The 14,621-nt window shown below is 36.9% G+C and overlaps 1 protein-coding gene across 5 annotated transcripts in view; it reads right to left on the bottom strand.

Moving 5' to 3' along the window:
- The window catches only part of SNX13 (sorting nexin 13), a 121,898-nt gene that overhangs the window by 41,829 nt on the left and 65,448 nt on the right, over positions 1-14,621 (bottom strand). For all 5 annotated transcript variants that reach the window (XM_054058880.1, XM_054058877.1, XM_054058876.1 and 2 more), the window contains one exon: positions 4,703-4,815. In XM_054058880.1, the coding sequence (XP_053914855.1) occupies positions 4,703-4,815 (113 nt within the window). The remainder of the gene's footprint in view (positions 1-4,702; positions 4,816-14,621) is intronic.

Raw genomic sequence — 14,621 nt, 5'->3', positions numbered from 1 at the left:
GCTGTCCTTAATCACCTTCTTTCCCCCCATGTACTTCAGCATAGCTTCTAGGAAGATCTGTTCCATGATCTTTCCAAGCACAGAGATGAGGCTGACAGGTCAGTAGTTCTCAAGGTCATCTTTTCTACCCTTTTCAAAAATGACACGTTACCCTTCTTACAGTCACCAGGGACTTCTCCTGATTTCCATGATTTTTCAAATATCTTGGAAAGTGGCAACCTCATCAGCCAATTCCCTCAGTACTTTCTACACAACTGGGCAGCATCCCTAAACACTTCCCAGGTTACCTGTCCCTGCTTGCACTGCATGTGTGGTTGCCTCTTGCTCTTCAGTTTGACCAGCAGGTCTTGACTCGGCCACACCAGTCTCTTCCCTTCCCTGCCTGACTTCCTACACCTGGGGACTGAGCACTCTTGCACTTTATGGAAAGCATCCTTAAATATTTCCAGCTCTGTTCTGCTCCCTTGTCCCTGAGGACCCCAGGGGGTCCTACTGACTGACTCCTTGAAGAGCTGGAAGCTTGCTTTCCTAAAACTTAGGGCCCTGACTATACTCTTTACCTGCCCCATATCCCTCAGGGACCTTGAACTCCACCGATGCGTGATCACTGCAGCTTAGACTGTCTCCAATTATGACTTACAGTTAAGCAGGACAGCAGTTAATCTTATTATTGTTTTCTTCATGATAAAATGGAGGCACATAAAGGAAAAAGCAACCATTACAAAAAGTTCATCACTGCTACAACAGCAATAATTTATTTCAGCTTATGACACTAAGGCACAAAACCAGATAAACATAAAGCTGTTTTTACTGAAAAATAGATGAAAACCTAAAGGCTGTGCCAATTATATTATAACCAAAGTACGCAGCATTTGAAAACTCAAGCATAAAAGAAAAAGATAAGATATGAAGTTGCTGATGCTCAGACAAGCCTCGCAATGCCTCAATACACAAATTTCAAGCATTCAACTTAAAGGCCAACTGACCAACACTTGTGACCACAGGAACCCACAAAGTTATTTCAGGCTTGAAACGTGCTGAAACAATACATTCTTCCAACACAGACTGCTGCTGATATATGATACGCTTATTTATATGATTAAAATAAAATCTTAACCAAAGTAAAACATGCCATATAAAAGGTTTAAGTCCCAAATCGGGAACCATTCTATTTAAGTATTCCAGAGGCTCAGTAATTCAGGAGAGAGATGGCAATTTATACCTCAAGAATTCCAGGAGAAAAAACCCCCCACTTTTCTATTAGAAACAGGTGTACTCTTTTCTTTAAAAAATGACTGAGAAATACATGGAGGGGGTGGGGGCAGGGGCAAAAACCAATATTAACATCAAAGATATATTAGCAACTGGGGGAGGAAGTGAGGAGGGGAGAAGTGCTTGTCTTTTATTCAACCAGATTGAAGCCTTAGAAATAACTAGCTATAGATTTAGATTATACATCTGTTTTCTCTAAAATGTTATGACACTATTGACGTTAATGATTCATTAAAAAATCCTAATATGCTACCAATATAGTTTAAATATATGCTCATCTTCTTAGATGCCTTCAAGTATTTTCACTTTTAAGCTAGAAATGCTCAGAGCTCATGCCTCTATAGCAGAAATTAATACATTTTATTGTCTACTTTAAAATCCTGCGTGCATTAGAGAAAGATACACAGCCTGAACATTCAGCGTATCTGTGAGCTAACAGAAACTTCTAATGTAAAAGCTTACCTAATTCATCAAGCTGATATTCAATACAGCAAATGAAAAAACATTTTATTCTTTTCTCTAGATGAATAGAGTCGAAAAAGGAGGAGACTGAATTTTACTTATAGTTTTGCTTTGAAGTTTTTCCAAAGGTTATTGGAAGGTCAGCTTTTCACAGGGACCAATTAACAACAGAACAAAGGTGAAAAAGAGAAAATGAATACTACATTATCTTTTTCCCCTAAGGTCTGAAAAGCAACAGCCTCAGCCAAACGATTCTTGAAAGTCAAAAAAGCAGCTTGAAAAAATGTTCCCAATTTGGTTAGCAGCCTGTTAGATTTATCAGTGTGGGCAGCCTCTCACATATATATGGATATGATTAATAACCAATAATTACATTTTTTGATGACAAAGCAAATTCCTTTAAATAGCAAAGCAACCGATGAACACTTTCTAACAGGCTTTGCCACATGGTTAAAAAAACAATATCTGTCTTTTGCCTCCTGCTTTCAGTGGAAAGAGCTCAGTTCCCTAAGCAATGAATTACAAGATCCTAAAGTGAGGAGGGATGTACTAAAAACGAAAAAAGGCTAATATTTTATAAATCAGTCCTGAAACAAAACAAAATGAAACGAGAACTTTTGATTTAGAGTTTTTATTCATATATATAAATGGTTTCAGTATCCTTCCACATACACAAACAACAATAGTACCCTTACCACAAGCTGCCTGTGCAAACACAGTGTTAAGAGTAAATCAAAAAGAAATAATTACATAGCACACAACAGAAGTGAAACAGTATGAACACACTGACTCCGTTGACACATCTATGGCATCGCCATTGTTTTCCTTCAGAACTCATTAGTATATAATTTAAATGCTTAGGCCAATGCTAAGATTGCCACCAGCTACAAATCAGCATTTTCTTTTGTTTAAACTGCAAAATGGGACAGCTAGTGGAAGTAATAAAACCTTTGATACTAGCCACTGGTTTTGAGCAAGTATAAAAAGTTATAAAACAGCGTGGCAAATTGGATAAGAACTCCTAAGCTTTAATCTAAAAGTCTACCATTATAATCCATGTCCAAATTGTTATTTTGCATCAGATAAGAGTACTGTAAGTATTACAGACGCTACTATAATCAGGGACCAAAATTTATAATTTTCTAAATTTATATAAATGATGTTGTGATATATAATTACTAATCAGAAGTGAAAAAAGTTACTTCATAACATTAATTTCTGTTGGTTTCTAAAAGTAACATGACAATGTATTTCACATAACTTCACAAGAATTAATTCAAAAAGAAAAAGGAGGCATGAATAATTTAGACATAAACCTACTTGACTTAGTTAGCGCTCACAGCTCCGCATGCACAATGTTAAAAGTAGGTGTGTCACTTTGAAAAAGATTAACAACATACAGGCCAGAGAACAGCCTTAGACAGGAAGATGTGTGTGTCAAAATAATGACATTCTCCTGGAAGGGCTGGAAGTTCTTATCTGTCTACAAAAGTAAAAAATAATAGGGAGACAGATATAAATTCTGTAGAATAGATACACTACCACAAGATGAATTTATCCTTGAGATCAATTTTCACTGACCAGCTACAAAATGAACCAAACCAGCAAAAGAATGACAAGCAAAGAGGTATCAGAGCTGACTTGACAATGAGCAAGCTCAGGCTCTAGAGGTTGTCCCACACTGACAAACTGCAGTCGACTTCAGACATCCTTCATGAGAGACTGCTTTGACTGTTAGCTTTGAAAACCCAAGCAAATGAAATCAAGCAAGAAGGCTAAGCTTTTGAGAAATTGTTATATCCCACATTATTTTTCATACCACAAATACTAAGGAAGTGGTAATACAAAACAGTAAACAGACAAAGTTTTTGCCCTTTGGACGAACTCTTTGTCTTTTGCCCTGGAAAGACAGGCAAAATATGCCAATCTTACATGTATGAAGACCTAAGACAAAAGCATTTACTTAAAACTTAGTCTTACTTTAACTATATCCTCATTCTAATAGACTATTTTGATTTCTTGGAGATGGAATTCTAAGTTTAATACAGTTGAAACCCAAGCATAGCAGCTCCAATTCTAATTAGCCACTAAACTCTACTATATTTTTTGATGAGACATACAGGAATATACATACAATCTGCACTGTATCATATAAAAAAGGTTAAAAGAGTATTTCAAAGCAAGGGAAGAAAAATATTAAAGACAGCCCAAACACCCCATTAGAAGTCAAGCAGGACTTAGAGAGCCTGGAAATGTAACTGTCCTGCAGATTAGTCTTATGAGCCAGAGGAAGTAAGAATATCCCAATGAGCATTTAGACTTGGCATTAAAAACAAATGCTTTAATGGTTACAAGTCAGATATTAGAATACACAATATAGTAATGGTGCTAAAAATTATAAAAAGATTGCCTGTTTGCTCTCTTTCTTGTCTATACAAATAAAATATAAAATGTCTACAGTTTTTGCACTCATCTACTTCTTCAGCATGTGGCACAATGTAGCACAATTTCCACAACCCAGCAAAACACCCACTCACTTTCGTCATGAATGAAGCATCTTAGGTAAGCAAATGAGACTGTGCTAAGGGGACAGAATTACTTACTAAGTACCTAGGAAAAGAACTGACACAGTAATAGAAAGTATGACCTGAAATTAACATTGGTTTTCTTGGAGTATTTGTCCTCTAACACCCATTGTAAATAGCTACTTTTTTGTTTGTTTTTCAGTCAGGAATCTCCCTCTCTCCCTCCCCTCAAAGGTAGAGTAAGCATTATTCAACAGAGAGGGAAAATTACTGTTGATAAAATTGAGATTTTAAGAAAAAAAAAATTTGATCGTAATGTGCCGCTCAATTATATTAATTACATAGAAGGCATTTAAGACTTTCAGAGCAAATTCTTTGCCAGTATAAACATTAAAATTGTACTTTCATAGTAAATTACACAAAATGCTAAGAAGTATACTTACCCACCCACAAAGCAGAGGATATAAAATGCAAAGTAAAATATAGCGAAGGGTCCAAAAGTTACTAGAAAAAGCACAAGGCCAAGACTTCCCCATCCCCATATGGAAAGACTGGTCTGTAAACAAGAACACAGGGAAAAGGAATAATTAATATGATATTCGTACGACTTGAAGTCTCCAAAGCAATATTTGTAGTTTCTACAAAGCTTGGTACATTTTAACTAGCCATAAAGCAAGTCTTGCTTGATGAAATAAACATGATTTTTTTTTTGAAGCATACTGTTATCAAGTTATATTGTGGGCTAGGCATCCAGTTCAGCCAACATTACAGCATTTTTCTTTCAAGTATTGTTACTCATCTCTCAATTCAGATGCAACTATCACCCTTTAAAGTATCATCTTTTTCTTCTCTATTCTCATTTTGTGCACTTTTGTTTCTTAAGTTCCCTTCCCCCCTTGTGAAATTCTCCATTACTTCCACAAAAATGCAGGCTTTGTAACAGAAGAGGAAGACATGAATACAACCTTCTTTTCCACAACTGAACATGCCATTTTCCACAACCAAATAACACTATTTCTTCCCCCAGATCAAAACAGTTGCAGAACCAAAAGTGTCCCTTTCTCCAGTCAAGACACAAATGGTTTGACAGATGCATCAAATACTTGGTGCAAGTTTACTTTTACTCTTCCCTTTAAATAAAGGAGAGGGAAACACAAGAAACTACTACCTCTAACAATTTTTACACAGAAAATCAAGAGCATTCAAACACTTTTTTGAAATATCTAAATACAATTCTTTTTTAAAACCAGGTGGTTTAATATATTTTACAAAGGAGAAAGATATTGCAGACTGTTCTCCAAGCAGGCATTATAATGTTTCCAGAAGAGATATGGGTCAGCAGGCAGGACTGATACTTCAGCAGTGAGGAAACAAGGGCTGTTTGGAAGGTCCGTGGTGCAGCTGAAGTCAGCACAACGAGCATTTGTGGAGCTGGCAGGATTTGGGGGCTGATGGTTTACATCACAGTGCAGCAGGCAAAACCTCACCTGCATGGGCGGATTCACCAGGAGTATGAAAAAAGCTGCAAGATTATTGTGCTGATATAGCTTACAGTGTAAATGCATTCATATGCACACACATATATACACACACATACATACTTGACATACATACGTATATAGACGTATGTACATGTATATACGTATATGCAGGGTAACCTAGTAAGTAAGGTAGTGAAAACATGACTGAATTGAGTTACAGTAGTTCTGTACCTTCACAATGCTGCAATGCAGTGAACAAAGATTATATAAATTTAATTCAATCTAGTCTCTAGTTCAAAATGGAAAGCATATTACAGCCAAGTCCCAAGAGTGTGAAACCGATGATGACAAGTATTTATAGGCCACCAAAACTGTTCCAGCTCTAAGGTTCTCAACTTTTCTTTTTTTGTTGTTTAATTTACGCCTTTCCTACCAGTGAACAAATGACACCCTGATGGGAATTCAGACAACTGCTATGTCAACAAGTAACACTAGCAAAGTATTTAAATAAAGCCGTCTTGCAGTTTGACATTTAGAAAACAAGCAGAGATGGAACACCAGATTTGCAGAAAGTCCTTTTTTAGCTTCTAATATGGAGGACAGGGGAAGCTTGCCTCCAGTTCTTATTTCTCTAAAGGGACTATTTAGCTTTCATCTTTCCATCTTAGGCACAGGATTCTGAAAAAAATCCTGACAAAATAAAAGTTTTTAAAATTCTATAAACAATGAAGAATAACATAAAATAAACTTCCTACATAAAAGCAGCTTCAATTCTTTTCTGAGAGCAAGACATTAGGCTGCCCAAAAGTAAAATGTTAGCTTTAAGGAAAGATTGTTTCACAGATGTAAATTGTCATCATGAGACTAATTTACTTCTAAATTACTGTACGTTTAATGGAAAGTTAAGAAGAAATTCTATTTTCTTCATAGGTGAAGTGTCTTTTAGCAAGAGATAGAGAAGCTATACTGACTTTTTTTCCTGATGTTTGAGGCTCAAAAAAAAAAAAACCAGACCCATCTATATACGTATGTGCTTAATTAAAGTGCTACAATTCAAAAACTGGATTGCAAGTGATTCAATTCTCTTTAAGCTTTATTAGGTGATATCAACCATACAAACCACATAGCTAAAATGCTGAAGAACTGTGCTGCTATAAATAATAAAATTAAAATCTTGGCCACAGCTGGGAAGATTTGTTGACTCATCGTAAGTAAATGCAATAGGTAAACTACTTGGGGGTAATGAGGGTAAAGATAAGGAGAAGGACACCAATCTCAAAAACCTGGGAAACACAACAATTAACTAAAAAAGACATGAGCTTTCATTACATTTCAACACACAAAGATGGCTCCTTGTATTCTTGCCCTCAAGAAATACATTGGAAAAATTCTGCAGAACACTACAAGCAACAGGAAGACACACACACAGAAGGTAACATTTAATCATGGCCTTTTTTTTGCCAAAAAATCAGTATGCTTAATGGCATTATTCAAAAAAGTTTAAGTTCTAAATATGGTATAAGCACTCTAAATGACTTAACAAAACTTAATTAAACTAGATAGGATGCATATTCAGAGTTGGATGAATGCATAATTAACAAAGAAAGTTCTATAACTCTAATAGATAAAACAGCGACCTTTTGTCCTATGCTCTAGTTTTGCAGTTTAGCATATGGCTACAGAGATTCCAATCGCATTTGGTATTTTAATAGGATTTCTGAAAACTCGCACAACTTGGTACACTGCAGAAAGTACAACGGATACTGGCCCAATTCTTGTATAGTTTAGATGAATGGTTTATAGTATTATAGATCTCAAGATATTCAGAGGGATCTAATCATCTTCATGGTTCCTTTCAGACTGACTGTAAACAAAACTCTCCCTAAATTCACACTTCTTAAAGGGACTTTAGAAGCATAACTCCCAGAAAAAAAGAGGAAAGCTTTAAATAAAATTCCTTTAATACATCAAAATATACTAGTAAAAGTAAAGTAAGTCCAAGCATTATGCAAATATGATTACACAGCTGGTCAGTACGGAACTAGCTCAGGTATTTACATTCAAAACACAGTACTTAAAACTTACTTTCAAATAAATTTTAATTACCATGTCTTTTTAGAAGATTCACAGATTTACTAAAGCTCTGCCTTGCTTTACTGAAGTTAACTGCAGAGTGAATGATTGTCAGTCTTGACAGAAAGAACAAGACAGTCTTCTGAAGAGATGGTATAATGCTGGCATTTCAGTAGCAGCTATCCAGACCCTTTAGAAGAAGCTGACATGTCCTATGCTGGGAAGGCAAACTTCCAAGCTGAACTACCATGCTATATGCATATGCGCACATGGATAAGCCATCTTTATTCCAGATCAACAACCATTCCACCTAAGGTCATATGTACAAAGGGCTAACACAGCATCATATTCACACACAGTAATCTTCCTCCCGTGACATAGAACTGCTTTAGCAAAACAAACTGCAGCTGAAGTAAGGGGCTGCCTGTTAAGCCCAACCAGAGTATTGAAGAGCCTCATCGGGTGGCAGAGATAAAACAAGGTGAATGTTCAGATGAGTGTGATTCAGCTGTTAAAGATAAGGCATCTTTGAGAGGTGACAGTCTTGTTTGGTTGGGCTTTTTTTGAATAGGCTTTGTCCATTTTTGCCTTTACTTTTTGTATACAGCATGTACACAGCCAACTACTAGAAGCAGTACATCGAGAACTTGCTTTCTTATATACATCTTTTCCTCTCTTTGGCTTTTTAAGTAATGCAGCATTTCGACAACACTTGTTGCACACTGTTACGGCTAGCAGTGCTGAACTAAGACTTACTATGCAACTTAATGTGACCATTCACACAGGAGCTTATGTAAATCCACAAGATTCACTGCTTATAAACTGTGCACTAAGGCCACATAGACCATCTTTAATCAAGTTTAAAAGAAGAAAATAATTCCACTATAGTTTAGTATGTGTGCAATTGTGGTTAATGTAATTTACTAGTTATTATTCAGCTAGAGTATTTTGCAGGCAATCAAGGAAAGCATGGCAAGGATTTAACATACCAACTACAACAGCAATGAGTTACTCCAGCAACAAATATAACTATGTCTTACTATATTTTAAATTAGCTTCAACAGGCTTCTTGTCTGCTTAATTCAGCTGACAATCTTTGAGATCTTTGTCTCTGTCTCACCTTCACATAAAATCCTTAGCCTTGATACAGCTTGCACTACAAATGACTCACTGAGGTAAGCAAAGGTTTGCTGTTCGGATTTCAACTGGTGCTGTCAAGTTTAGCTTGCAACTGGCAGTAAGAGACACGTGTTTCCAGTTTAGTACAGAAATACTGCTATACCAGAAGTCCAGTTGATAGGTAGTCCTTTTCTCCCTATCATCACCGCTACCACCAATAGCTGACACGGGCATTCCCTCTATGGGGTTATCTATCCAGGCTCTGTGTGGATGCTACCATCCTCCCGTTCCAGCCAGGAGCTCCTGCTCCAGGCCCTCTTCATGATTCTCACACACACTCAGAGTAACTGTAATTAAGCTCTGCAATCATAGTATCATAGTATAGTGAGGGTTGGAAGGGACCTTAAAGACCATCTAGTTCCAAACCCCCCGCCATGGGTGAGGACATCCCAATAAATCAGGCTGCCCAACGCCCCATCCAACCTGGCCTTGAACACCTGCAGGGATGGGGCATCCACAACCTCCCTGGGCAACCTGTTCCAGTGTCTCACCGCTCTCATAGTGAAGAAATTCTTCCTAATGTCCAGTCAAAATCTGCCCCTCTCCAGTTTATACCCATTCCCCACTTGTCAGTCATAAAGTGGAATCATCCACTTGTCAGTCTTAAAGCTTCTGCAGAATAGTGAAGTCTTACAGCTGTAACAGCCAAGAGGTGCATGCCGTTTCAGCAGATTGCCATTTATGACTGCAACCATTAAATATGAAAACAACAGAATAATATGAACATTAAAAGAACAGGGTCACTTAAAAACAAAAACATGCTTCTTTGCCCAGGACTCTCTTTACTGAGCATATTTAGTTACATTTCTCCACTAATATTTTTAAAATGACAGTAGCCAACCGGTCCCTAACTAGACACTTACAAACAAACTATTCTTTGCTATTTGAGTGAACTTTTTCTTTTTAAATACAATATTTTGCCAAACGCTTTTAATGCCACCTCTGGGCTCACATTAAAAAAAAATCTGTCAGGGATTGCATATGTAGTAGATGTCAAGTTTAATTTTATTAATTCTACACATCCGCCTTTTAAATTGTCTTCCATTTTGAGTGCAAATGAAACATGTTCATGTATAAACCTTGCTATAATTAAGGTGAGTGTCATTTTTGTCAAGTGATTAAAAACATTATTTTAGGATTCCAATTACTGTCTCTTCACTAGCATGACAAGCAAAATTGGAAAGCTGTGTCAACTGGAGTGCCAACTTCATCCGCGGTAAAATCGTTACGTTACATTACAAGGAGAGATATTTAACAATTGTGAAATAAACCATTAACATCTTCGTAGTTACATTCTCCTATCTGTCAAAATTACAGCAATTAAGTGAAAGACACGCCAAGTAGGCTTTTGTAAAGAGTTCCACATATCCTCGTTTCCCAAAATCACTAAAGGTCCTTTTGCCCTTTTCCTTCCTTAGCTCAAAAAAGCAAGGCAAAGAAAAACTCTAAGATCCATTCTTACTTCACACTACATAAAAATAATTGCAGTGAATCTACACAACAAATTATTGCAGTACTCACAAGAACACTCTAGGTAAGTATTATTTTAAGGAATGTTATATATTCTATTATTTTTATTCTAAGTTTAGATTTTTTTTCCAAAGCAAGTATATAATATTAAAGTATATAAATATACTCTAATCATATTTAAATTAACAAAAATGTACAAGATTAATGGTAAACTTTAAGAAGTCAGGCCAAACAAGTTTCTCCTGGATAAGTGCACTATTCCTGCTGATTTCGCATGATTAAAGAGGCTGGAAACTCCGCTCACGTAAGTAAGCATTCTTCTGTTCTCTCTCTCCCTGTCCTCCTCCTCTTTCACTCAACACACACTTTGTCTATCAAATTGCTTAATTGGTTAACAGCTGGATTAATTCAAGCGCAATCACATCTTGCTGTATTTAGCTTGGATTTTCCTGCTAATTCTTGCACTGCATGAGATGGCAAAGCTTTTGGAATCTTTTTCCCCTGTCCTCCATAGTTACACAAGGTGGTCTAGCATAGCTCTTATGAGCATGCAATAATTATTCATTTATATTCTAAAACCACAACTACTCCGCTATTTTGACAACTCACAAAGCTCATGTTTAAAAGTACAAACCTTTAAACGAAAATATATGCTAACATTTTCTCGAAGCATATAACATTACAGTATGTAACCAAAAAGTTTAAAAGCTATCGTACATGTTACTTCAATTTCAGTATTTATCCAGATCACAAATTCTGTTACTCAAACCAAACTTGCCCGTTCGCTATAGTCATATTACTAAAATAAAAATAGAAAAATTACGTTCCATATTTTGATATAATTGGCTTGTGCAATAAAGCTGCTTAAGAAAAAGAACGATCTTCTGACTAACGCTAGTTATTTTTCTACCAGAAATGGTAAATGTTTTCAACGCTGAAATTTCTTTTCAAGTGAAAAAAACAAAACCAAAAAGAGTAAAATTCAACCTGGATTCAAGAGTCAAGATTCCCTCCGCGCTCCCCCCTCCCTCCCCCACCCGCTCTGCCAGCATTGCTGATCACAACATGAAAATTAGGAAGTGGATTTTTTAATTTTAAACCAGCCTTCATTTTACTAACACTTATTTTAAGTGATAATAGATACTTTATTATACAGCAGAACTATCAATGAGAGACAGAAAGTCTAATTTCATGTAACTTTATTCTGAAAATGAAATAAGTACTTTTCTGTCCTGGTTTTGAGCCCCCACCTGGCAACAAAGAGCCACATCGCTGCTATCCCCAGTGGGCAACAAAGAATCATGTAATTACTCGCTCACTCCACCCCCTTCCAAGGAGTAAAAAACAAAGGAACAAAGGCAAAACTCATGGGTCTAGATAAGGATAGGGAGGGATCATTCACCACTTACCACCACGAGGACAATAAATTCATCTCCGGGGGAAAAAAAAAAACAAACAGTCAAACTAGAGCAAGATACTGAGAAACAAGACCAAACCCCCAAAAGAACACCTTTCCCTCCACTCCCATCTTCTTCCTGGGCTTGACTTTTACTTCCAGTATTGTCTACCTCCTACCCCAACAGCAGCATGGGGGAACGGAGGGTTCATCACACATTGATTCTGCAGCTTCTTCGTCCCCACTCTCTTCCCCTGCTACAGCGTGGTGTCCCTCCCTCTGGAGACAGTTCACAAACTTCTCCAGCAGTGGTCCTTCCCATGGCCTGCAGCCCTCCATGACCCACTCCAACATGGGTTTCTAGGGGCCACAGCCTCCTTCAGGCACCTCCACCTGCTCTGGTGTGGGGTCCTCCACAGGCTGCAGGTGGATATTCACTGAGACTCCCCATGGGCTGCAGGTGGTTAGCCTGCTCGACCACAGTCTTCTCCATTGGCTGCAGGAGAGGGAATCTCTGTCAGGGCATCTGGAGTAGCTCCTCCCTTTTTCATTGACCCTGGTGTTCTCTGCAGTGCTATTTTGCTCCCTTCTGATGTCTGTATAGTTATTTCTCTCACATTTGGTGTCTGCAGAGATGTTTCTTCCACATCTGGCTTCTCTCTGCCACCAGGCCGGACTAGCAGAACAGGCCCACCAAGCCCTGGCAGCCCAGCCACAGGCAGAGGGGAAGGCCTGTGCCTCCTCCCACATCTCCTCTTCTCTCTCCACTGCTGCTGCCCCCTCACTGATTTTTCTCCCCCTTCATAAATATACTAAAAATTAAAACCCACTCTGAATGATATCCTAGTTTAAGAGGATATGGAGTTTTGGTCAAGTTTAAAAGAAGCACTTGAGAATCTTGGATAACTATGGCAAACAGTAGATGCAAGCCCACTTTCAGCTACTTCCTTAAATACAGAAAAATACTCATTTTTAATATAATTTCAAAGAAAGTGATCCTTTTCCTTTGTAGCAACCCATATTGACTTGTATGTAAGCTAGTTTAGCCATGCAGACAGAAAACGGACAAAAAGGATCAAAGTATTTTGGATAACCTAGGGTGATCCAAACCAGACCATGCTTAATGCCTGACAAGATCACCTTAGGTGATTCCTCTAACTGTAGCCAGAATTAAAGCCAATGCGATAATCTAGACTGTTCTATGTTCAGCCTCTGGATAAAGAGATTATATCTATTTCAAGTTTTCCTAGTACAAAACACTGGCAAAGGAGGAAGAGGGGGAAGCCCCCAGAATCTTTATCAAGTTAAAAAAAGTCGGTTTTCCTACATGGCTAAAAATAACAAAGTTGCATGTTCTTTAGGTGAGAAACTGTGATTACATATTTATTTGTGATTACCACTCAAGCAGCATTTCAAAATTTTTACTTTCTTGCCTAAAACTGCAGGACTTACTTAGAAGTTCCTTTCACCAATGTTTTCTTTCTTTCACTGTTAAAGAAACTTGATACTGCTAAACAAATTTAAAGAATCATCAGCTTTGCTTCTAGAATAATTTCTGCTACTTAAGATTCCCCAATATTTATTTTGACAGAAATACTTTAAATCAGTCTCTCTCCATAGGAGTCAGACCTTTATGTTCTACTGAATTAAAAACCTGTAGGCAAAGCTCAGGGCTACTACAGAAACAGTTGTACAAGACCCACTTTTCAAAAGGTTTCTTCATACCTTAACAGCTATGCTTTTTGAAGGTAGAAAGGAAGTTTCTTTAGCTATAAGCTCACGTTCTAAACTAGTGGTACCTTCAACTGAGCATCCTTTCTTATGGAACTATAAGCAGCTGCCTATTCCTTGAACTCAGACCTCCACTAAACTGCCCAATTTATGCCCTTACCTATATCAGCTCATATTTACTAAGAAAACATATGTAAAGATTATTTCTATATATATGGCCTTCTGTAAGACAAGCCATTCTTGTCCATGCTCTTTTGTGGGAGGAGAATGTAGAAAAAGATGGGTTATAAGAAGCCCAATGAACAATGATTACTTTTCTTAAATCCATTACTTCTATGGAGATATCACACAATTTCACAGTAGCTGCTGTGTGCAAAAAACAGCTGTGTGCAAAACAGCTCATGCAATTTTAAATTAATAGAGTTAACCTAAAGGAAAAAAAAAAGCCACAACAATACAGTATCTACTTCAGGAAATCTTAGAATCTACCAACAGTAACAGCCTCACAAAAACAGAAGGCAAAATGAAGTGAAAGGCATGAAGGTATTACAAACATTTTGGAACTGCACCCTGCAGCAACAAGTTATTGACCTTTATTCTTTTTCCTAAACAGCTCATCACATGTGAAACACCAGACAATACCGTGTCAAATTTTAAACTAAAAATTAATAAGATTTGTTTCTAACACTTGCTGACTTGCTCAGAAGCATCTATAAGCAAATAACTCTTCTCAGGCAAACTCCTTAAAAATCAATGGTTTCTCCAAAAAAGGTTGATAAACCATATATTACAATGACATCTGCACTAAGCGTTTATATAGAGAGAGAGATATAAAATATACCTAAAATATACCTAAAACAGATATACAATATATCTAAAATATTATATATACTACAGAGTATATACTATATATTAATATATATTTGCATATTAATATATATCAATACATATTAATATATAATTATATATTATGTATATACTATATATTATATAGCATATAAATTTCATATATACATACACAAAACCCAATAC

Source organism: Cuculus canorus, chromosome 2, assembly GCF_017976375.1.
Source record: "Cuculus canorus isolate bCucCan1 chromosome 2, bCucCan1.pri, whole genome shotgun sequence".
Classification (NCBI taxonomy): domain Eukaryota; kingdom Metazoa; phylum Chordata; class Aves; order Cuculiformes; family Cuculidae; genus Cuculus; species Cuculus canorus.
This window is presented reverse-complemented; position numbering and strand designations above follow the sequence as displayed.